Raw genomic sequence first — 23,459 nt, 5'->3', positions numbered from 1 at the left:
CTGCCTGCATGTTTTGATTGTCCTTCCAGTTACTACTTCAAAAGATGTGGAAAGGAGAGTACTCGTTCCCTGAAGGTTGCCTTAAAACAGTCCTTGTTTGTGTGATACTCAATGAATGAAGTATTTCCATCTACCATAAAACTTTATCTCAAAGAAAGTCTTGAGAAGTTAAAATAATGGTAAATATTCTGTAGTCTAACTCTTGCTAGGGCTAAATAGCCTGGCCTTGATCCAGGAAGGCACTTAACAATGTGCTTAACTTTAAGCGCATTGAATATTCTTACTGGCATGAGTGAAAAATCAATGGCACTGCTCACATGCTTAAAATAAGACATGTGCTTAAGTGTCTTTCTGGATCTCAGCCAGGGCGTTCGATGTGCGAGATTTGCTGAACTCTAATTGTGGGCAAGAGCTAGTAGTGTTTCATTTTGCTTGTCTTGTGTGTTTCTGAAGAATTCATTGATATTGTCTGTGTTTATTTTAATTGGCCTCCATTTCCCATCTAAGCCCTACCAACTCCAAAGCACTGGGAGTAAAATAGATGTGCAACTTAGGGTTGTCAAACAGCTTGTCACAGATAGTACTTAGACTGTATATATTGCTATCAAGCAGGAACTGAACTTCAGAAAAACTGGGAAAAGATGAGGTGAAACATGATTGTTTTCTTTGGTAGCTGAGGTTTTAATATAGGAAAGAAGATGAAGAGGAGAGAATAGAAGGGATGGTGACACATTGCACCTTTTCAGTTAACATAGTTGCTTCTTAAGAAACACTAAGGAATGCAGTCAGATGCATTAATAATCTGCTGGCAGTGGCTATAGCCGTGGTAGGTTGGCTTTCCTATCTACTACTGTTTTTTCTGACTTTCAGGCAGCAAATTCCAATGGCTGGCTTGATCTTTTACCTTCCAAATGAGCAATCAGATGAGTTGTTGCAGCAAAGTAATTTTTACTGTCTAACCAATCCTTCCTGTTTTTTCAACAGCATCTTTTACTGCTTAGATGACAATTTCCACTGCTGACAAGTGTGAATGATAAAATACACTATATTTAAACACCAAGAGCCTCCGTGTCTAGAGGTGCAAAATAACCCACTGCAGTGCTACCAAGCTCTTTCTTCATTGGCACCAGCTACTCCTGCAGAACCCACTCCTTGAGCACTGTAAATCTGGGAAGTTACTGGTTGGCAAATGTAAAAGCAGAAATCTTTGCTCTCGACTCTTACTTACTGTCAGAGGAAATAGTGTAATTTTCCCCACGTCTTTGTTTTTGAACACCTAGACTTTGCCTGGTTTCTACTTTTTCTTTCTGTGTTCAGAGCTTCCTGCTCACATCTCACATTGATGTTTGCTTTCTTTTCTATCCAGGTTGCTAAAGCCCACTGTAAATTCTTCTTCATTTACTGCCTTTGAGTTGTGGTTGCTGATATTTCTTCACTTGCCTCTTTAACCAGAAACTGGACGTTTTGTTTTCATATTTAGACTAGATGAGAAAGAAACTTTGAGCAGATAATAAAAAAGTGGCCGGGACAGACGAAAATGAAGCATGAGCATTTTTCAAAGGGCAAATACGTTAAAAAAAAAAAAACAAAAAACAAAACAAAACAAAAAAAACTATAAACTGTGGAAAATCATATGTAATTACAAAAATATCTCCTGAAAATGTTTCCCCATTAATGAACAGCTGCCACTTTTAGGAGACCTCCTTAACACAGAGTCTTGAGCAGTTTGAATGATTTTTGTAGGCTGTTGGTTTTTCAGCTGTGGCAGTGTGATTGCTGTTATAATCCAACCTTGGCTTCAAGTTATTTTTCACAGTAACTAACCGTGTATGTTTTTCTTGTGTTGTTGTCCTTGTGACCATTTCTGTCTCTTAACCTGTAAATTTTTCTTCTACTTGCATAAAATCTTAACAGAATTGCCTGTTACTTACAGAATTTCACCTAACTAAAAAAGATGCAATTCATAGTTCAAGTGCAGGAAGTGTACCCGGGTCCAGGAGTAGCCAACAGTCTTGTCTATGAGTGAATCTGTTTGCAGGTGTCTCTAATGTGACAGAGGCTTCTGCCACCTAGTGTTAATGTGAGTTCTTTCCTCGGCAAGGTATCACCAGATAATTTATTAAATACCATTATTTATGAATGATGATCCGCCCACACAATTGCAAAGCACTCCTGCAAGTATCCGAAGATGCAGTTTCTTCACCAGAGGGTTTCAGAATCAATTCAACCAGTGTGCACAACTTCTTTATGTTTAGTGAGGATACAGTTTGCAAGGTGGGTCAGATTGCTGTACAAATAATCCATGGAGAATTTCAGTAACATTGAGTGTTGTTCATGTGCAACAGCTCTGCTAGCACTTTTCTTCCCCAGGTGAAGCTGGTGGGTTTTGCCTAACTCACTGCTCTCCTGCTTTGATGTCTGTACTCCTGCTGGTTCAAGAAGTTGTATTAAACTTTCTGAAAGCAGCAGCAGAGTATAAAAATTAATTTAACAGAAATTGTGTAGACGTTTAACTCATTGTCTGTTTTAGAAGAGTAAAATGAAAATCTCCCACCATCACGGTTTTTTTTCCCCTCTAGACATTCCACTAGGGCACAATAGAGACAGACAATAAAATCCAGAGAATTACACCCAGATTTCACAATAGAAACATTAAACTTAAAATAGAAAAAGAGGCTGAATAATGTTTTGTTCTCAAGTTCTCAAAAATAATAGCTCCTACACTGCATTGACAGAAGTTGATCAGAAGAGGCAAGCCAAGGTGAGCATACTCCCTCTGATAAGTGAGAGCTGAGAACTGACTTAGTAGACATGGGGAAGGCTGACGTACCTAACACGTTATTTGCCTCAGTGTTCACTGGCAGTCAGGCTTCCCATGCCTCTCATGCCCCTGAACCTGTAATCTGGGTTGGAGGAGCAGTATCATTCCTGCTCCAAGACTGCTTCATGAGACTGAATCATAAAATGGTTTGGGTTGGAAAGGACGTTTAAGATCGCTCAGTTCCAACTCCCTGCTATAGGCAGGAACGCCTCCCTCTAGCCCAGGTTGCTTACAGCCCCATCCAGCCTGGCCTTGAATGCCTCCAGGGAGGATGCATCCACAGACTTACTGGACAACCTGTTCTGGTGCATCACTACCCTCACAGTAAAGAATTTCTTCCTAATATCTAGTCTAAATCTAGCCTCTTCCAGTTTAAAGCCATTTCCCCTCATTCTGTTGCTACCTGCCCTTTTAAAAAGTCCCTCCCCAGCTTTTCTGTAGGCCCCCTTCAGGTACTGGACACAGTACTCCAGGTGGGGTTTCATGAGAGCAGAGTAGAGGGGCAGAATCGCCTCCCTCGACCCGCTGGGCTCAGCGGTCTCTTTGCAGGTTGTTGTTTGAGAGCTCAGCCAAAAGGGTGCACATGACTTAAGCAGATGCTCTTGGCTTGGTCATATTTCGCAGGATAAGCCCTCACTCTTACCTCCTTCCCTCCTCTCTTTTCTCCCTCCCACTCTTCCAGGCCTTCCTTAGGAGCTAATGTCAGCATGGCTGGGAGCTGTAAGCTTGATCCCCGCCATCAGTTTGAAGTGCTGACCTGATCAGCTGCATCCAGAACACAAAGACACAAGGAGTCTAATGCATTTGAGCATTGACAGCTGCAATACCAAGCAGGCTGTCTTCTTCACCTTGTTCTGACCTGAGCAGTCTTAACTTCTTGAAGTGGTGTCATTCAACCTACAGGATTTTTGCTTTTGACATATACGTTTTTTTAAATATTGCCTAGAGAAAATAACTTTGGGTTATTGTTCAGCTTGCTCTGTGCTTGTAGTTACTCATTCAACATAATTATTAGGTTTGACTTGCTTACTTATCTGATCAGTATCGGTGGTTAGAAAAGCCTCTAGAAATTCTTGTGCATCTTGTACTGTTTTGTTTCTGAGTCATCTTAAACTGGAAGTGCATACAATGCAAATGTGTTGTGTTCTGTTGGAATGGAGGATTCTGCATTACAGTGAAAACAGAACAGCTGACCCCGGGCTTGAGATCGTACACGTTTTTTGCTTTGTTCAGATGATTTTTTTTTTTTTCCCATCAGAGGCGATTTCTGCAAATCCTGCAGCAGGGGTAAATGCATTTTCTGTATCATTTGCAGTCCTTTATGCTGATGGGAAGAAAGCGATGCTTTTAATTCTTCAAGTCCATCCACAAAAGATATCAAAAACAGAGGGGAAAAGTTGCGGTACGTCCTGTCCTCTTCCTGGAGGTGGTAGTGGCTGAGTGCTCTGCTCACAGAGGGTTCCAGTTTGCTTCATAGCTGCATAATTTGCATCGGGCTGGCTTGTTAGGAATCTCTTTCATGTCTCCTGCTCAAAAAGAAATGTGGTTCATCAGTATGGATTGCTGGCCGTGCACTGGGGGATTGATGGTATGCACCGGGGTGTGAGGAAGTTGGAGAAAAAGGCAGAGAGTGAGGAACAGCGGGGAATTTTGATCCTTAAAGAAGAATATGTATATACAAAAAGGACTTTCAGAATAAAAGTTGTGTTCGCTCTTCTTGCCTGCACTGGAGATGCTGTATTCCAGGAGCTGAACCCAGGGAAATGTCCTCCTGATCACAGGGATGGAGAGGTGATGTCTTTTAGACTGAACTTATTCTGTCCCTAAAAGATAGGTCTGTGAAAACAACCTGACTCAGGTAGCAGGCTTCAAAACAGTGGCTAGCATCTTCAGAATGATAATAGTTACTGAAAGATATGCGTGTTCTTCTGGTGTTCTTTGTCCTAAGCACAGCCTGCAGGAGGAAAGCACGGTTTTGATGGCAAGGGGAAGTGAAAAATCTGAAGATCGAGCCATGCCGAAACATTTCCACAATGTGTTAAAGCAGGTGACTTTGCAGTTATGGATGCGATGGCTTATCGGTGCTTTTAGCCTTTAAATGGGAAAATATGAAATTATAGCTGAGAGAAAAGTCCCTACGTTCAATGACATTCTTCCCAGGGTCAAGTATGAGCGGAGCCTGACTTAGTCATAGACTAAATGTAGCTGCACTTCAGCAGTCCCAGGGTGAAATCCATACCAGCCACGCAGAGCGAACGCTTTGCTGGATTCCAGCTGGGACTGCAGTGTCCTTGTTACGCTGTGAGCTTGCTCAAGGGTGTCAAACTGCTTACTTGCAGTTGTTGGAGGAGTTTCTGCATTTGCTGATTGATTTACTGGATCTGGAAGTTCAGACCTGGAAACCTGAGCGAGGGAGAATGCCTGGGTGGTGGTGGAGGGGCCGGGCGTTGAGAGAACAGACAGCTGGCAAGTGACCTCGGGGGGATGACAGATGGGGGACCAGGTGCCCCTCGGAGCCCTCCTCGCTGCTCCACTTGCGAGGGCACGGCCTGCGGAAGTGGCTCGCGCTGAGGGAAGGCTTCCTGTGAGCAAGATAACCCTTTCTAGAAATAAACATTAACCATTTGTTCCCGGTAAGGTATGCGGGGGTGATTAATCCAGGCGGCTGCTTGGGGAAGGACTTAAGCAGAAATGGGTTTGGTTGGAAGGAAAAACAAATCATCCAAATGGTAGTGGTTGGGTGTGTTTTGGGGATGGCGTTTGGATGCTGGAAGCAATGTGTGATGCCAGGATGTGTGGAGAGCAACAAGGAGCAAAGTGTTTGCACAGCATCATCAGTGCATTGTGACCAGTGTCTGTGGAGCTTTATGAATGACTGAGAGTGATCCAGAGAGGGATGTGGGTGTAAGGAAGCCCCCGAGCCATTAAAGAATCATAGAATCATAGAATGGCCTGGGTTGAAACGGACCACAATGATAATCTGGTTTCAGCCCCTCTGCTATGTGCAGGGTCACCAACTACCAGACCAGGCTGCCCAGAGACATCGTGTCACTTCCAAACAAAAAGAAACTGAGCAGCCTTTAGTTTTCCTCCGTGCAGAGGCTTAACGTATTTGCAGGTTCTGCTTTCCATTTCCCAATTTTATTTTAAAACATTGTGTGCTAACACGAGGAGAACATCAGAATAATCACTGTCTTGGATTTGCCCTGTAACAGCACAGAAAGCTGTAAGCCATGCTGACTTAATTGCGCTGGGAATATGGTCCCTTTCTCTCAGTTTGGTAAATGATGGCTGTGGGGTACTCTGCCTGCTTCAGGCTTTTTGGTTGTTTGTTTTTAATTTAGGAGAAAAAACAAACAGCAGCGTGACCTTTATCAGTGCTTTAGCTTTTGAAAGTAGTTTCAAGATTTCCTGCATAGGCTCAAATGCCCAAGTTTACCACACAGACAGAATGTGCTAGCTTGCACTGCTATTTACATTTTCCAGGGGTAAAACAGTGTTATACCTTGTCTGAAGTGAGGCTGTCTAGTCACATAGTAAGAGAACCTGATTAAATGTGGCATTTGGTTATTATCTGAGTAATTACGGTGACATCCGTGGTGCATTCTGTGCTCACATGAAATGCAGAATGGTTTTGTCAAGCTCGCTGTGGGTTTACATATCTGAATTCTTGAACGTAAACCTCTGACTTGTGTAACTCCTCAGTGGAATATGAGGTTAATTGTGCCTTAACATTTTTAACATACCGTCCACAGGTGTAATTGGATTTGTGGTTCCTTTGAAAGTGAGACTAGATCAGCCTGCACTGTTTAAGGGTGTTATGTCCTATGGCAAAGTGCTTGAAGTCTCTGTACAGTTTTTGTGTCTGTCATACTTGATGGCTGCAGTCTTTCTCCAGGTGAAATGGTGACACTGAAGCTGCTGCCTTTGGGTCAGGACCCTGCAGTGGGACTGCAGGTCTCTAAAAACACCTGCAGCAACCAGAAAAATCTGAGATAGCCTTTCCTCTGTTCCATCCTCACCAGCTATTAGCTTTTCAGTGGAAATGTTTGTTATCTGGAGAGTCTGGATTTCGTTGCAAAAAGAGGAAGTGCTCAGGGAAAATGATGTGGGAAAACCTGATTCTGTTCTCTTCCCCTCTGCCAGACATTCGTGTCATGATGTCTGAAAGATGCTGCCTTCTTTGACTTTGTATCTTGGAATCTAAAGATATTTCTGCTGCGAGGTTCACAGCTGTACTCACCAGTGCCATAGATAATTTGTAATAAAATCTCTGGTAGAGGTCAGTGGATGTCTCTTACAGTTTATACGTGTGCTTCACCATTAAAAGAGGAAACGGTTTATATGAAACATCAAATTAAAGTGCCTTAGTTCCTGTGTTAAATACTCCAGAGATCCTTTTATAGGCCCAGCAGCAGCTTCCTGATGAGGAGGAGGAGCAGTGAGCTCTGTGGACCTGCTTTTGGGTGCTGCAGGGCTGGCTGATGCAGCAGGGCACGCGTGGATTTGGGGTCTGAAATGTCTGCACTTTGATCCAAGGGAGGAAAGAAGTGTAGGCAAAGAGGGTGGAATAGCTCAGTGTGGATTTCAGCCTTTGGAATCAGAACTGCTGTTATTACAGACAGCTGCTTCATGGCTGTTCTTTCCAAGGCTTTGCCTTTCCTACCTGTGCTGTTTGTGTTAGCTGAGATGTGCTGTGGCAGACCTGTTGAATTTTAAGGAACTCTTTTACCACCTGCTGTTCATGTACAACTACTCATGTCTAGAAACATGGACAGCATTTGTAGCACACTGCCGTTTAGAAAAAACAGATGGAAGATAATCAAATGAATCACTAGAGGTCCTAGATTTCTTCTGTTGATTTGGTAGGTTGGATTTTTTGGCATCTCTGCTAGGAAGAGCTACTTTTGTAGAGCAGACTTTTCAGTAGACTGAAACTTCAAAGTGTTTTTTCGTAATGAAGGTTTAACAGATGGCAATGCAGTGGAGCCTGTAGGCATCTGATTCTGTAGGGTTTGCTGCAAGATGAGTACCCTGATTTTTCCTTGTCATAAAAGTTGGCTGGAGTTTCTCTCCTAAAGGGGAAAAATACTAAATGATCTTAGTAGAGATATGTTTATTTCAAAGCAGTTCATAAAATCACTAAGGCTGGAAAAGAGCAGCAAGATCACCAAGGCCAACCCATCCCACCATGCCACTGCCCACATCCCTCAGTGCCACATCTCCATGGTCTTGAGCACTTCCAGGGATGGTGACCCACCACTCCCTGTCCAGCTGTGCCACTGCACCACCATTCTTCCTGAGAATAAATTTTTCCTCATGTCCAACCTGAACCTCCCGTGAGTCAAACTGAGACCATCATCTCTTGTCCTGTCGTTAGTTATTCAGAGGACTCCACTGAAATGTCATCAGGGGAACCAGCACGTCTGTCTGCAATTCAAGCATTGCATTCAGCAGTAAATTTTGTTGACTACAGCTCCTAAAGAAGAGAATTGCTGCTACTTTCTCCCTGTTGGAGGCACAGCGGTGGCCTTGCAGACAGCCAGGAACAAGGCTGCTACACCTGGTCATGTTCTAGTCTGGATGAGAGGAGGCACAGCTGAGTCACGAGGAGCGGTGACAGCTCTGCAGCAGTCTCTGGGGCATAGCCACTGTGGATGGGCTGAGCCAGCTTGTGGCGTGGAAACGACAATGACTGTCATGTTCCTTTCTTTGTGCTGGGCCTAGCACTCATCTGAAGCTGTGGTAAGCAATTTCAGCTCCCTCAGAAAACCAGTTTAGGCAAACAGTGTTATTCATAATTAGCAACCAGACCAACTTACCGAGCTGAACCTGCACTGGTGGAGCTGCTGTCTGCAAATGGGATTGAAGTCTTGCTGAGGTTTCCTGGTATTTATGGTAGCTCACTGTTGTCTGTGGCCATTTTTTTTTTTTTTTTTTTTTTCTGCAGCCAAATTTGTATTGTGGCATTTAGGCTGACTTTTCCTTGTACCCTTGTATCCTTGTGCTACAGGCTGCATTTGGTCTTGTCCTGTTGCAGGACTAACAGGTGACATAATCTGGTTAAAAATACCTTTTTTAATGTCTGCCTTGGGATCTGTTGTATTTGGACCTTGTTGCACTTAGCAGTTTTCAGACATTCACACTGGTGGCTGCAATAGTGTAAACAGTGCTATCCAGAGGCATTGAGAAACAACAGAAGGCTGTTGGCTTTTGCAGCGGGTGGCTGCCTGCCTGCTCACTGGTGCTTGTAGCAAACCCTACACCACAGTAATTCATTCTGCATCTTATTGTCTTCATAGTCACATTCCAGTTGAAGTAATTAAAACTGTTACACTGCATTGATCAACCCAGTGACATCTTGGTTCCTGGAGACAGCTCAGGGCCTACTCCTTTCTGGTGAACAGTTTTTCCTAATTGATCTCTACAAGAACTCTACAGAACTTTTGTTCCTTGTTGTCCTGGGGGATCAAGGAGAAGAGCAGCTGATGGAAGCCTGGTGCAAGGCCTGCAGCAGGGATGGAGCTGGGCCTGCAAGGAGCCAATGGTTGCCTTACAGCTGGGTTATACGTTGCAGCAGGCTGTGTAGAGGCTGGATGTTTGTGCACCAGTGATAGTTTGTTTGTTTATAAAATCTGAATGTAATGGCAGTATCCAAAGAGTGTCTGTTAAAATAGGTGAAAGACAGCTTTTTGACTTGTGAGGACTTGAGATCAGGCCTTACAGTGAGTCTGTGCATGGTTGAACTGCAATTCAGACTGCTTTTTTGATCACCAGCCTTTCAGGTCGTGTTTTTGTCCTCAGACATTACAATCTCTGAGATGGGGAGGGCGAAACTACTCTTTGCTACTACCTAGCAGGGGCCAGTTCCTGAATCAGTTTCCCAGGCCTACTAATGAAGAGTAACAGTGAACCTGGTTTTGTCAACAAATTCTGCTTTGGCTGCATAGATCACGTCCTAGAAGCGGTTCAAGCCAAGACGAAGGTGAGTGAAGAGCTCAGTTTCTGTCTGCTCAGAGGCTGTAGTATAACTCATCCCTCAACAAAAAAACTGCCCAGAGAAAATCCAGCTTGTGCATCTTCCATCTGATAGAAACCAGTCTCTGGAAGAACACTGAATAATGCATTGACAGCTTATCTTAAAGACGTGGTAAATCTAAGGGAAGTACTGTCTCAGGAAGAGTCAGGAATGCAGCCTATGCTACTACGTTACTCATGCTTTACACAGTTTTCCAGAGAAGTATTTTGCTTGCTTTCATGCAACCAGTATTTATTATTTAAATGATGAATCTGGAAAATATCCCAGATCTAACGTCTGCACCGTTACTTTCTCTCCTGGATACTGCAGATAATCAGATGAACAGTGAATCTATTATGTGGAATAGAATTACAGTATCTTTTCTTTGTCAAACAACTTGTCAGTGATTTTTCTTTTCTCCACCTCCTTAAAATGTCTCACAGATTAAAAAAAAAAAAAAAAGTGAAATCTGTGTGCCAAATACGCAGTGCTGCACACATACCTCCTGTAGGGCATCTGCAATTACACCGGTGGGAGTATTTTTATCTTGGTCAAATGGGGGTGATTGTGTGAAGTAGCCCCAAGTGCTTATGCATAAGGGTTTCTGACTGGTGGGTGGAGGGAAATACTGTGGGGTTTTTTTTTTTGTCATCTGGGTAGTATTTTTAGCTTGATTACACTGTCTCCAACTTCCCTTGGCCATTTCTGAAGCCTTTAATGAGTTTCAGTAAGATAAGTGAGAGAAGAGCCCCAGAGAAGCTCCCAAAGGCTTTCTCCATGCCAAGTGCCTCTGGGGAGGAGAAAGGAAAGCCAGAACGTGTGACCCCACAGAGGACGATGCAGGCAGAGCGCAGCAGTCGTTTAGTATGGAATGTTCCAGGTGAACCCTTCCACTTGCACCATCCCCCAGAAAAGCATCAAAACTTGCATCTTGGTCTTTGGGAGCCGCATCAAAGTGTCCATAGCTGTGTTCAGCCCAGATAAATGGGCCAAGCTTATCCTTTTCTTGCTCCTCTAATGGGGAATGATGCTGTGCTGGTTCCTGTGGTTTCCCTTTCTTTGGGTTACAGAGCGCATGGTGGGGCCCAGGGCCAGACCAGGATGGAAAGATCAGCAGGAGCTGGTCAGCAGTCAGCACTATGTTTTCTCAGCAACCTCCCCTGGGGAGTGAATTGAGAGAGCTCCCATTTCCACTTCAGGTTCAGTCAAGAGCCATTACAAAAGGTGTCGTTGTGGTACCTTGCTTTCACGTACAGAATCACGGACTGGTTGGGTTGGAAAGGAAGAGAAAATGTGATGCCCCATCCCCAGCAGCATCAGTTGGCTTAAGCTGTATGGGAACCACATCCTGGAGCGTGGTGAGGCTAGAGGAGATGCTGAGGTGATGACAAGGACGATACAGGGTGACACTGTGAGGCTGTTGGTGTGACTGTTGAGCGGGGCAGGAGGAGGCATGGCAAAGGCTGCTCAGACTGGGACCGCTGAGTGCCTGCAGCATCTCAGCCTGGAAGAGGTCAGGCAGCCCAGCGAAGGCAGCCTTTGAACAGTGAGAGTGTTTGCCAGTGATCCCAGGTGCTGCTGTGTGGTGTCGGGTCCCCCAGCCTTCTAAAGCAGCAGTGCAGGGATGCAGCTTGCTGGCGTGCTGAGTGCTGCTGTGTGGTTCTCCGGCGGCTGCAGTTGTTCCTGATGAAGTGATGGTGACACGGCCCTGGGAAAAGAGAGAACAGAAAGGAAGCCCAGCCCCAGCAATGACCAGCTTGGTGCTGAGGCTGAACCAAATGCAAATTACACCTTTTTCCCTGACTACAGGAGACTTTTTTTCATGTGGCGATGAGAAACTGAAGGTCAGGAATGAAACCCCTTAAGGCTCATGAAGAACAAAATACGACGTGTTTTAACTGACGTGAAAGGTTAATGGGGAAGATCAACATCCAAGGGCTGCAGCGAGGGGAAGGGGCCTGCTTGGGCAGAGCGTGACACACAGCACCAGCATTGCAGTGAATGGGAAGTGTGAAACCATGGGGCAGGGAGCACACAGCTGCTTAGCCTTGTTCAGAAATAATAGCATAGGCTTTTTTTTTTTTTTAAAAAAACTTTAAAGCTTAGTCTGCCCTCGGTAAGTACGAGTTACATTAAAAAACTGCGCACCAGGAAAAGCAAACCTCTTTTTCCTGGTTTCTGCTTATAAGATTTACAGGTACTTAAAATAAACCTATGAAAAACAGACCCAGTGTGCTGGAATTTGCTAACTAGTCAGAGCAATTACCTCCAGCTCCCAGGACCTAACTGAGCTTGACTTTTGGAAACAAGACTTGGCAGGCGCTTCTTCCCGGTGCTGTTCTAAAGGTGCAGATGAAAAGAGCTGCTGACCTCTGCCAGAAACCCCAGGAATCCAGTTCAGAGAGACACTGCAGCGATGGGCATGGCAGGATTCAACAGCACAGATGGGGACCGGCATGGAAAAGCCGGCCAAACATTCCCTTCTCATTGTGCGGCTGCAGCGTGGCACATTCTTTGCAATTGCCTGGTGCACCACAGTAATTAAATGGGTCAAGAGCATTAGGTTTAGATACTTAACAGGAAAATAAAGATCTCACTTGTCAGCCAGCAGCGTGTCGTGCTTGTGTCACGGGAGCACGTTGCCCTGGGAAAAGCTGATGGGAGCCTTTCTGGCAATAGCAGTTCTGTCTTGCTATGTGGATCGTGTGCCAATTAACTGGAAATGCTGTAATATCTGTAAATCAGGGCTTGTTGTTGTTGATACCCCAATTTTGGCTGACCTAAAAAAGGGAAACGATAAACTCTGCCTCTCTCTTCCTTCAGTGATATATTAGAAAAGTAACAAAAAATGCACAACCAGCCTTGGTTAATATAGAAAGGTAAAATAATCCCCGTTTTCTCTGGACTGTTCTGTACAGGAGTGGAAAGTAAAGCTTGTGTGATGAAATAAACATGATAGAAGTGCAATCTCTCCGCGATGGGAATTGGTTTTATAAGACTCTCTGGTTTGGAGGGTGGAGGTAGTTTCACACCAGTGCTTGGGAGGAAATTGGTACGGTCAGGATCCTTCATCATTCCTGGCTGGGGAAGGAGCTCCTGTTTCCCACAGCAGTTGTAAAAGGCCTTTGGGAAGGATGAGATTTTCCTCCAAAAATATTAAGGGACGAGTAACAGGAGTGTTCTTTTCAAACATGCTCTCTCCTACACAACAGGAGCTCTCTGCAGACTGCCTTTCCTTACAGAGTAAGAGATGGCAACAACTTAGCTGCTGTATCCGTAGATTCCCTTTGCACTGAGCGCTGTCACTGTGCCCTAATGCCAGGCAGTAGAGCTCACCTCAGTTCAGCCACTGTGGGCAAATTGTGCCTTGGCTTTAGCATTTTACCAACGATAGCTCAGCAGCGTTCCTCGTGTCGGTGTGTTGTGGTTATTAGGTGCAAGAAATAGTTTTTAACTGTAATTAATCATTTTTAAGTAACCTCTTTTTCTACACGTTTATGGCATCAGTGAGTATGACTGTTTATTATGTCTTACCTATAAAACCTGACCTGTTTTATATACTCTTTATGGAAACAGCGTATAGTCGTAAATTAAAAGATGCAACTGTTTTGGATATTTTACTGGTGGTCTTGTGTTTTCCTGCCAGAAGTGCAGCTGGTTTAGGTTTCTCAGGGTAGCATTATAAAGGGCTGTATGTGTTTTGCAAGTTGATGCTTGAATTGCCAAGCCAGAGGTGGAAGGACTTCCCAGGACCAACTGAGTGATGAATCACAACAGCTCTCTGAAACTCAGTAACTTATACTGCAAAGCAGTTCTCATTTGTGATATTTTTATCTGGTGTTTAAAATGTGAGATATTCTGCTAATCATGCTAGGCAGAGCCTCTGTCTTTTATTATTTGATAATTCATTTGATGCAGTTTGGGTGTAAAATGCTGAGAATCTGTTCTGATGTTTTCTTGTGTGGGATGCAAGCGCTGTAGGGTTACAGCACTGAATGAAAACACGCAGCCTGCTGAGCAGATGCCTTCCATTGGAGCCCTCAGTGTGTGCTGCAGCTGCGTTTGGGCCCTCAGGAAGGAGCTGAGGCATCTGCAGGTCTGCCTGGTGTGGGACAAAATTTGTTGGCTCTGCAAGCTGGCCACAGTGCTTAATGAAGGGTGAATTTTAGCCAAAATGTTGACAACAGCCTCATCCTGATGCAAGTTCCTGGCATCTGTAGGTTTACTTCAGAGACCCATCAGCTTGAGAGCAGAGGTCAGCCCTGTTGTTGTCAGAGCAGCATGGCTGGATATGGGAGTGCCTGGCATTAACTGCACAGAGCTGAAACCCTGTGACTGCTGTGGGGAGCGTAGGAAGGCTTGTGCTGGCCTTGTCACTGTTAGAAGGAACTGCTAACTGGGAAAAAAGATGACCTCTTCCCTAATGAGCACAGGCATTGCAAACAGGCAGCTTCTTCCTCTTTGCTTTTATAGAATGGCTTGGGTTGCAGAGGACCAAAATGCTCATCCAGTTCCAACCCCCTGCTATGTGCAGGGTCACCAACCAGCAGCCCAGGCTGCCCAGAGCCACATCCAGCCTGGCCTTGAATGCCTCCAGGGATGGGGCATCCACAGCCTCCTTGGGCAACCTGTTCCAGTGCCTCACCACCCTTTGTGTGAAAAACTTCCTCCTAAGACCCAACATAAACCTCACCCGTCTCAGTTTAAAACCATTCTCCCTTGTCCTATCACTATCCACCCTTGTAAACAGTCTGCTTTCACCCAGAAAAACATACCCAGCCTCACCACTGGAATTATGAAGGTGTTTGACAAGTTTCTTTCTGTGCTAACGTAATGCCTCTTGCTGCTTTAGGTACCTGAACCACGTACGAGCCGCTTCTCCACAGGATCTTGCTGGGGGCTACACTTCTTCTCTTGCGTGCCACCGAGCCTTGCAGGATGCTTTCAGTGGTCTCTTCTGGTTCCCCAGTTAGCCAGCGTACACCAGCTGCAGTAAGGGGATGCTGGATGAGATGAGGAGCAAGTTAAGGCGGCAGAGGTTGGTAAAATTGCTGCCATTGCACAATGGCTAAACTGCAGTCACTTTTCTGTGTAAAACCAGCTGTGTTTAAGTGCTAAAGGAAAAAAAGAAGACTGCACGAGGGCTTTGTAAAATGGTAGATACATTTTTGTGGAGTGGGAAGCTCGTTAGTCATGTGGCACTTTGCTGAGGGAGGCTGAAGCAATAAGCCACATCTAATGGAAGATGTGAATAACTCAGCTGTGTATGTTTGAGGTTTTAAAAAAAAAGCACTTGTAAATTTCTTTAAATAAAGCCAGACTTTTTTATTAAAGTTCGTGGTTTAACTCTTATTGCAGGGTTTTATTTGCACAAGCATTTAAATGCCATTTTAATTATAACAGTTAGTGTCAACATTCGAGCCTACATTTTCTTTCCATAAAATTGGCTTCCCCAGTTCAGACAAGTGGGTTTTTTCCTCCTGCCAGCTGGATGAGACAAGAAACACAGGAACTGTGCTGACACGACTCTTATGTAGGATCCTTCCTGATGTCACTTGGTTGTTACCTTTGTCTGGAGAACAAGCAAAGTTTTAGCTGAAAATCTTTCCGCTGTGTTCCTCTCAAGCAGTCAAGGAGGCCTGTAAACGCTGCTGGTTCCTCAAAGTAGTCACAGTTGATTTTATTTCCTTAGCTATGTTTGCACCTTCTGTGTCAAGTGTGCAGGAGCTTCTTTTGGCAGGAGCATCCTCCCCTTTGGCTGTAGGGATGAACCCGGCCACTCGATTTGCTGCTTTCATGTGTCCCTTCCCCTTGCTCAAGCTAATTGCAGCAGGAGCAGGGTGCTGTCTTGGGACGTTTTTTCCATGGATGTGTATAAATTGCAGAAGACTGGAAACCATTCAGGGCCATGTGTGCCTCTAGAGTAAAGCCTGGACCACATTTTGTAAGTGAATAGTTGTTGAATACTGCTATGAGGAGGTTAATGACTGAATGTATTTTTATCTGAGTTGTAATAAAGAGAAGAATAAGCTCCGTTCCAGACTCAGTGCTTCCTTTATTAAGGACGGGGGAGGGAGGTGCCAACATTTTCACTTTAAGTCCTGTTGTACTGTGCAAAGTGCTGTCAACAGGTAACGCTGAGGTGTAGAAAGGCACAGCCTGCTGAGTGCCCTGCCCTGGAGAAGGGAGCGTTTGGGTCGGGTGCTGCAGACCTCAGCTGTGCAGCGCCTGTTGGAAACCACTCGTACTCTTCTTGTAGTCTGGCCTTTTCAGTCTTCTGTCCCTGGAGGCCCTGCTTCCTTTCCTCTCATCTGTAAAGCCTAAAAGTTCACATGTCCTTGATTTATCTGTTCCTCGTCTCACGGCAGATGGCTGCCACTGCTGCCAGATCTGTTTGCTGGTTTCCCTGGCAGCCAGAAGCTCTGGGATTCAGCTCAGGCTCCTGGCAAGGAGAAGCAGCAGCCAGGGGCACTGTGCTGTTCCATGCTCACCCGGACCCAAGATGCACCTTACCGGAGATCCAGTTTCCATTCAATCTGTACAGCCTCTTATCCTAATGAATGCAGGACTGCACTTGTCTACTGATACGTACCATGTACTTCTGCCACTTGGCTGCACGCTGGCTAAATTTTGCTATTTAAATGTGCAAGGTTTATATGCAAAGGTTGTAGCTACACACAAACATGGAAAAAAAAAAACCCTAATTTTAAGTGTAGTTAAATGTAACCCATTCACCTGCACGTAAACTCATTCTGCTATAGCATATAATCCTTAAGTGAAAAAACTGCTGAGCACTAAAACCCTCCCTGCTCCGGGAGATTGTGGCCACGTACTGAAAATCAGTGTAATGTAGGCAACAAAAGGGTGATCAAACCCTTGTTTCTCTCACTGCAGTAGTGCCAAGAAGCCCCAAGCTGGGATTGTGAAGCAACAGACACAAAGGGCTCTGCATTCTGTCAGTTACAGGTCATGGAGTTAGCTCAGCTCAGTGGGTGACTGCGTTGTGCCAGGATGGTCAGCACCCTTATCACCGCCACGGTGTTTATGGAGAGCTCTGAAAAACAACAGCAGCTTTGCAATGTTTGTGAGAAATGCAAAGAGCAGCTGTAGGAGAGCGTGCTGTGATGTTAGAGAATGTATCAGCAGAGATAGCATCGTGGCCTGGAGGCAAGAGTCCAGCTCCTGCTCCGAGAGGAGCCATGGCTGGTAGGATGTGATGTGACTGACACCGACAGAAAGGACAAATAGGTTAAAGTAGCTGTGATACCATTTTAAGGCCAGTGGAGGAATGCTGGGGCTGGAGTGGCAGGCTGGGGAAGCAATCTGTACAGCAGCTTTCAGATAGCATGAGTGAGTCATCATGGTTTTTTCCCCCCTAGTTTGATAAACGCAATCTAGCAGTAACCAGGCTGTACAGCCAAGGGAAAAGGGCTGTACCAGAGCCACTGAGCAGGGTGGTGAGCACCAGGACATCAGGGTATGGGCCCCAGGGAGGAGGGTGAGGGACATCTGGCAAGTGTTGCTATGAGTGAGCTTGGGCCGAAGGAAAGTATCTGAAACCGAGAGCGTGATGTGAGTTCTCTGCCCAAATAAATTGTCTGTGGTTGACGTTGCCCAACAATAGTTTGGATAAGGAAGAAAAGGAAATTAAGGGCAATGCTTTATTGAATCCCTGCAGAATACCAGCAGCCAGTCAGAGATCATCCGGAGGCTGCATCAGAGGTAGGGGACAGCTTGGAGAAAGCTTGGAGAGGAGAAAGGCTCACGATGAGAGGAGGACCCATCAGCTACGTACTGGTTTTCAGTCTGCTGCTTTAACCGAAACGTGCACAAGTGTGCAAATGCAATTAGAGTAGCTCCTAACCCCAACTCAATCTCCTAGTGGTACAAAGCATTTATTTCTCCAAAAATCCAGGAGCTCTACATGGCTACTGCTGCCTCTCTGTTCCTTAGGTCAGCCTCTGAAGGGCTGCCTTGCTTACAGTAGAGCTGTCTGTGCATCTGCTAAGAGTAATCCAATATTCCTACAGACCACTTATCAAAGAGTATCCTAATCTGTGCTGTAAATGAGGGGGTTACACATCATCCTGCTAGGTCCCACAACATACACAAATGTGTTCTCACTGCAAACTCTACTAAAGTAACACTGCAGCAGAGAACTGCCCCAGCCAGCGTCACCAACTTACGACAGGGTGTGAAATAACAGAGTATGACAACACATTTTTGTACAAAAACAGTGAGGTTTGATTTATTGCAGTAAGAACAGTATCAATCTGGCAATTGATCCCACAGTTAAAAAAAAAATGAATGCAGGAAGCAGTGCTCATAAAGGAAGGTTATGGCACACTGAGGTGGGTAACAACTGAAGGGAAGGACCAGAGGTAACCTCAGCACACCTTATGCAAACTAATCAGGTCATTACCAGAACTCTGGTTTTCAGCTCTGTATGTCTTCTTCAGTGGAATCCTTGCAGGTACGCAGGCGCTTAGGGGCTGGTTTTTCTAGAAGAAAGTTGGAAAAGTTATTTAACATGCAATAAACAGACCAAACTGAAGCACAAGCCATGCAACACACAGGACTGAACTAGAAGCAATGAGCCCAAACACAAATGAAGGGAGGTCTTTCCTTCATGGACCGCTGAAGAGACTCTCAAAACACCTGCACTGACTGCATTTTGACCTATATCTCAGCACTGCACATAACAGCATAAAAATGTTTCGTGGCAATAAAACCTTACTAAAAACCTCCTTCCAGTTCATGTAACTGCAGATGGAAAGTTTCCCTATCCCAACTTGTCACATTGTGCCAAGCTCAGTGTCACTGAAACAACTGATTCCTACAAGAAACAAATCACCAATTTGCTGGTCACTGAGGATATCTAAAGGCAAAAGCTCTGCTTTATGGCTGTGGGATGATCCTATGCAGTCTGCGCAGGCTCCTGCTGGGATCAGAGGTTGCTGATGAAGCCCTGCAGCTGTGGCACACACACACTTGTGGCACAAGTGGCCCATGGGACTGATGAGGTGGGACCAATCTCAAACAGCAGAAGAGCAGCCTGAAATCCACATGCCACTTACCTCCAGCAGGGCAGGGCCTCTTGTACAGCACGTCCACTGGGATCTGGAAAGTTATGCACAGCATCTCCTTGTTTGGAGCAACGTTTCTAACCAGGTAAGTAGAGCAGCGTCCCTCTAGGGAGGCTCCCAGCACAGCCCCAGCCCGTTCCTGGATGTCCTTGGTTGGGTTTTCGTGTTTGGAGAAACCATAGCAGTGCACTGTGGGGAGGACAGCAGCACTGCAGGGCTCTCCGACTAAGAGATGCCTGAAAACATCCAGAAATTCAATAGCCAAAGCTGGCAAGTTCATGACGATATGAAAAGCTGTTTTCTGCTCTTTTACAAGTGTGAGCTCTTTCCTTAGCTCTTCTCTCACTGGCCCCAGGAGGAAGTCCCTGCCATCCATGTTGAATGCTTTTATTTTGTTGTCTACTTTGTTTAGCTTGCAGTTGTGCAGCAGCCAGTTGTAGGATTCTGGGTTGAGATCATTTGCAAATACAACACACTTTTTCTTTGCTGCTGGAATAGCAAAAGGTCCAATCCCAGCAAAGACATCAAAAAGGACGTCGCCGGGCTTTAAAAGCTCAACGATACGGCCGTGTTCTGTGGAAAGACGGGGGTTCCAGTAGACTTTAGCAAAGTCCAGTTCATATGTGAAATTATTTTCTTTGACCTGGAAGACAAAAACCTTTGGTTAAGTCTCTGTGTTCAAATTCCAGACATGTTAAAGCAAAATCAGTAATTAAGACAGCTAAAAAACAAAAGGTAATGTGTAGACTGACATTTGTCCCATTGATAGTGTATGTGCAACGTGTATAAACAGGTCTGCTCATCATAAATAGCCATAAGGAATGTTTCAGCTGTCAATCCAGATGGCTGACTTATGCATTTCTTAATCACCAGGTGGATGTAAAGCTACAGCTTAAAATGACCATACAAAATAAAATCTGAGGCTTTTCATGAGCTTTGTGGCTGTCTGACAACTCCATTATTGAAAGCAGATCTTGGGAAGATGCCTCAAACCCTCCTTAGCACAGAGTCTACACAATAAATAAGTGTCTGAGAATGATACAGCATGAGGATGGCAGCAGTCAGCCAAATCCAGAGCCACTGGGAGCCAGTTGTGCTGTCTGAAAAAACACCGCATTTTATCTCTTACGGTGACAGAGTCTGGAAACAGATCCAAGCCCAAACTTGAAGATGACCCTTACCCTACCAACAGACCTAGAAACAAACTGTTTACTCAGACAGGAGTGCAATGCAATACAATGCTCTCTTCACACCACTACACTGAATTGTGTGGCTCTGAAGTAACTTATTCCAATTCACTGCGACGTTGCTTTGCCAACTCTTGTTGCTTTGCCAACAAGAAACACACTGACGTGGATCGGCATCCCTTCGTGTGCACTCAGTGCTATCCCAGATGTATGTGCAATGAGCTAATACCATCTGCACAATATTTGCTTGTCACTTCTGACTTGACAATTCAAATGCCTTCCCTGTGCAAGGGAATGGCCTTACCCGTGTCTTTCCACCACAGCTCTCCAGTAGATGGCTTCAGGTTTTAGCATCTGAAGTTTAAAGTAAGAGGGGAAAAGTCCTGTACCTTGGTTACCAGGTTGCTCTCTCCTGCAAGCACTTCCATTTGAAAATTTCTGTATGTGCTGTCAATAATATTGGTTTTGTTCACCACACAGGTGATTCCTGGATTCTTGTCAACTATAACCTGGCCTGAAAAGAGGACAGGAGATATTCTGGTTAAGGAACTACAACCACTTAACGCTATATAAAAGATACAAACACTGCAGTATACTTTTACATTTATAAAAGCAAACATATATTACAACAGCCCCCCCCAATGACTGCACAGTGCTGGATCTCACTGAAGCACACACTTATCCCTGACCCAATGCTCACAGCAGTGAGACCACAGTTACTGTTCAAAGAGTTGTGTCTTCTGTGTACAGGTAAAGCATCAGCACAAAGCAATTTAATGACAAAATACAAAAGAATGGAGTTCTTGTGAGTTCTCTTTGTACACGTGGAACTATTCTATTTGGGCAGAATAATTGTAAAAATATCTTTGGAAATGAAATAACTCCTTTGATGAGAGTTGTTTACCTACCGATCAAATGTCTGTAAGGGAGCTGATGGTCTCTAAGATTCACGTGAGCGATGTGACCAACACGGCTAAAGCCAGAGGTGACATCTTGGCCTTCAGGAAGGACTGCTCGTAGGATCTCCTCTGACTTGAAATTCTCATAAGTCAGCTCCAAATTGTACTCGGACACCTCAGGACTAATGTGAAGCTGCTTTAATACCTCTTTCTCTGACTCTCCCAATGAGAATTCTGGCACTTTATGAGGATCCAATATAATAAGTTTGCTGTCCTCATCTTCTGGATCCTCAACCACTCGCTTCAGTCCGGGTCGCTGCAGTACTGTTTGTTTTAGGGATTTCAGCAAAGTATGGACAATTTCTTTCTTTACTTTAAGAACTGGAACGATGACTGTCCTTTTAAAAGCCTCTCGGTTGAGCAGTGTCATCCCACGCACTTCAGGAGGCGGCGAATACAGTCCTGGGTTTGTGTCATCCTGCACTGTTTCAGGCATTGTGAAAATTCTCCTCTTCTGAACTACTGCAAAGAGTGCAGGTATTCTGCCAGAACGCTGTGCCAATAGCATCCAAACTGCTGGGGATGATGTATTTGATGCAGCTGGCCTATAATGATTAGTTTTCAGTAGTCTGGCAGAGTATCCAAATCCCCATAATATCCTAGAAGAGAAATCATTCATTTTATAGACATTATGTAACCATTCCATTAAAAAGGCTGCAAATCATATGGATTTGCTGTTCTCTTTAACTAGAATTTCCATGTGTACCAGGGAATCCACAACAGTTTTGTAAACCTCTTTATTATCAATTATACCCGACAAATTTCTGTCCTTTTGCAAGCATATTTTTAAACTTAACATACTAACTGACTTTAAGCAGTGAGATAAGCATCTCCTGCCAAAATACAACGGCCTCTCTCTATTCTAATAAATGCAATATTAATCCCAGTAAGCCAAATAAAAAATTTCTACCGTCTTGATCCCACTGCCGGATCCCTTCTGCCTCTGATAAATGCATTACCAAGCAGTGGTTGCTAGAAAACAACTATTAGCAACAGCGGTCACAGCTGCTCAGTAGGAATTCCTGCCTCCATATCCCAGCAGTACGGGTAGCACACAGTACTGCCTTTGCTCCATGAACAGCATCAACTGCCAGGAAGGCAAAGGATTAAATGGAGGATTCTCCTAGCATTACAGGGAAGCATTAGTAATGTCTGCTCAGATGGCTGAACCATCTTCCAGAGCTTGCTCATAGGATGTGCACTTGAAAAGGCGCTCTATGCCACTTTAAGTGGTTTCCTCCACTAGAGACAGGCTGAGGGGTCTTGGCTGCTCCTAGACAGGAATGGATGATTCCGGTAGCATTGGAGGCTGATGCTGTCCTGTCTACTCAGGCAATTTGCCTTAAGGCTGGTGGTTGAGGAGAAGGCAGCCGTTCCACTGGCCTGCACACTATGAGCTGACAGTTGTGCCAGACGACGTTCAGTTTGGATATTAGGAAAAATCTCTTCTCAGAAATAATGGTGATGCAGTGGCACAGCTGCCCAGGGAGTGGTGGGATCACCCTGTAGGTGTTCCAGAACCGTGGAGATGTGGCAGTGAGCAGAGGGCAGTGGGCATGCTGGGGGTGGGCTGGGATTGGACTTGGGATCTTAGTGCTCTTTTCCAACCTGAATGGTTCTGAATCCGTAACACGGCTCCCTGCTGCAGGCCCTGGGGTGCTGGAGCCCTGCTCCTGCCTTGCAGACCCCAGTGCTCCCCACATCTCCACAACAGCTCATTTTCCTCATCCAAGCCTTTTGGCACCGCACGGCTCCCTTCCCTGCTGACTCAAACATAAGCACTGCATTCTTTAGGCACGCTCAGGTCGGTGCATCCGATCGTCTCCCTTCAGCTCTCCCCTTCTCTCCAGCTGAAGACCGCCGACCCAATTAGCACGGATCCTCCATTACCACGATTTAATATCCACCACGCCGGGCCCAACTGGAAGCCATTACAGCAGCACCGTCACGAGAGGAACGACAGCACCAGCTCCGGGCAGGTCTGCCTTCCCGCAGCTGCCCCAGCGAGGCCTCTCTTCCCCTCCCACAGCCACGAGCGGAGCCGTGGGGATTCTTTCAGGCTGAGCCCAGAGGACTGGGAGGGGATACGGCCTCGGCGCCCCGAGAGGCACCGGGCTCAAAGCACGCGGCCCCTCAGGCCGGACGTGAACCCCCCCCGGAGGGCTCGGGACGCCCCGCACGCAGGCCGCGCGTTGCCATGGTTACCGCCCCCCCCCCCGCCATTCCCTCCCTCACCTCATGCCGAGCCCCTCCGCGCGCGCCGGCACCCCATTACGTCATCATTCCGCGCCGCGTCGAGAGCCGGGGGCGGGGCCTCGGCGCAAACCACGCCCCCATCGCCACGCCCCCCCCCCTCGGCGACGCCCCGCTCCGCTCAGAGCCGCGGCG

General features: G+C 45.6%; 2 protein-coding genes across 11 annotated transcripts in view; one reads left to right on the top strand and one right to left on the bottom strand.

Annotated features, from left to right (window-relative positions):
• The window catches only part of MNAT1 (MNAT1 component of CDK activating kinase), a 115,870-nt gene extending 99,996 nt beyond the window's left edge, over window positions 1–15,874 (top strand). For all 7 annotated transcript variants that reach the window (XM_085225815.1, XM_003206785.5, XM_085225812.1 and 4 more), the window contains one exon: window positions 14,692–15,874. In XM_085225815.1, the coding sequence (XP_085081941.1) occupies window positions 14,692–14,812 (121 nt within the window). In that variant the 3' untranslated portion in view covers window positions 14,813–15,874. The remainder of the gene's footprint in view (window positions 1–14,691) is intronic.
• Window positions 15,875–18,059: 2,185 nt separating this feature from the next.
• TRMT5 (tRNA methyltransferase 5) lies at window positions 18,060–23,450 on the bottom strand. Of its 4 annotated transcripts, none has more exons than XM_085225807.1 (5): window positions 23,307–23,450; window positions 21,021–21,670; window positions 20,502–20,626; window positions 18,917–19,568; window positions 18,060–18,340 (listed from the first exon to the last, which is right to left on the bottom strand). In XM_085225807.1, exons 1-5 carry the CDS (start codon window positions 23,309–23,311, stop codon window positions 18,276–18,278), a joined length of 1,497 nt encoding a protein of 498 aa, XP_085081933.1. In that variant the 5' UTR covers window positions 23,312–23,450; the 3' UTR covers window positions 18,060–18,275. The 4 variants fall into 4 exon arrangements, with proteins under 4 accessions (XP_085081933.1, XP_010710360.2, XP_019471501.2 ...); XM_010712058.4 differs by lacking the exon at window positions 23,307–23,450 and adding an exon at window positions 22,680–23,282; XM_019615956.3 differs by lacking the exon at window positions 23,307–23,450 and adding an exon at window positions 22,962–23,282.
• Window positions 23,451–23,459: the final 9 nt, after the last annotated feature.

Source organism: Meleagris gallopavo, chromosome 5, assembly GCF_905368555.1.
Source record: "Meleagris gallopavo chromosome 5, MGAL_WU_HG_1.1, whole genome shotgun sequence".
NCBI lineage: Eukaryota > Metazoa > Chordata > Aves > Galliformes > Phasianidae > Meleagris > Meleagris gallopavo.
Note: the sequence above shows the minus strand (reverse complement) of the source record. Positions and strands in the feature narration are given on the sequence as shown.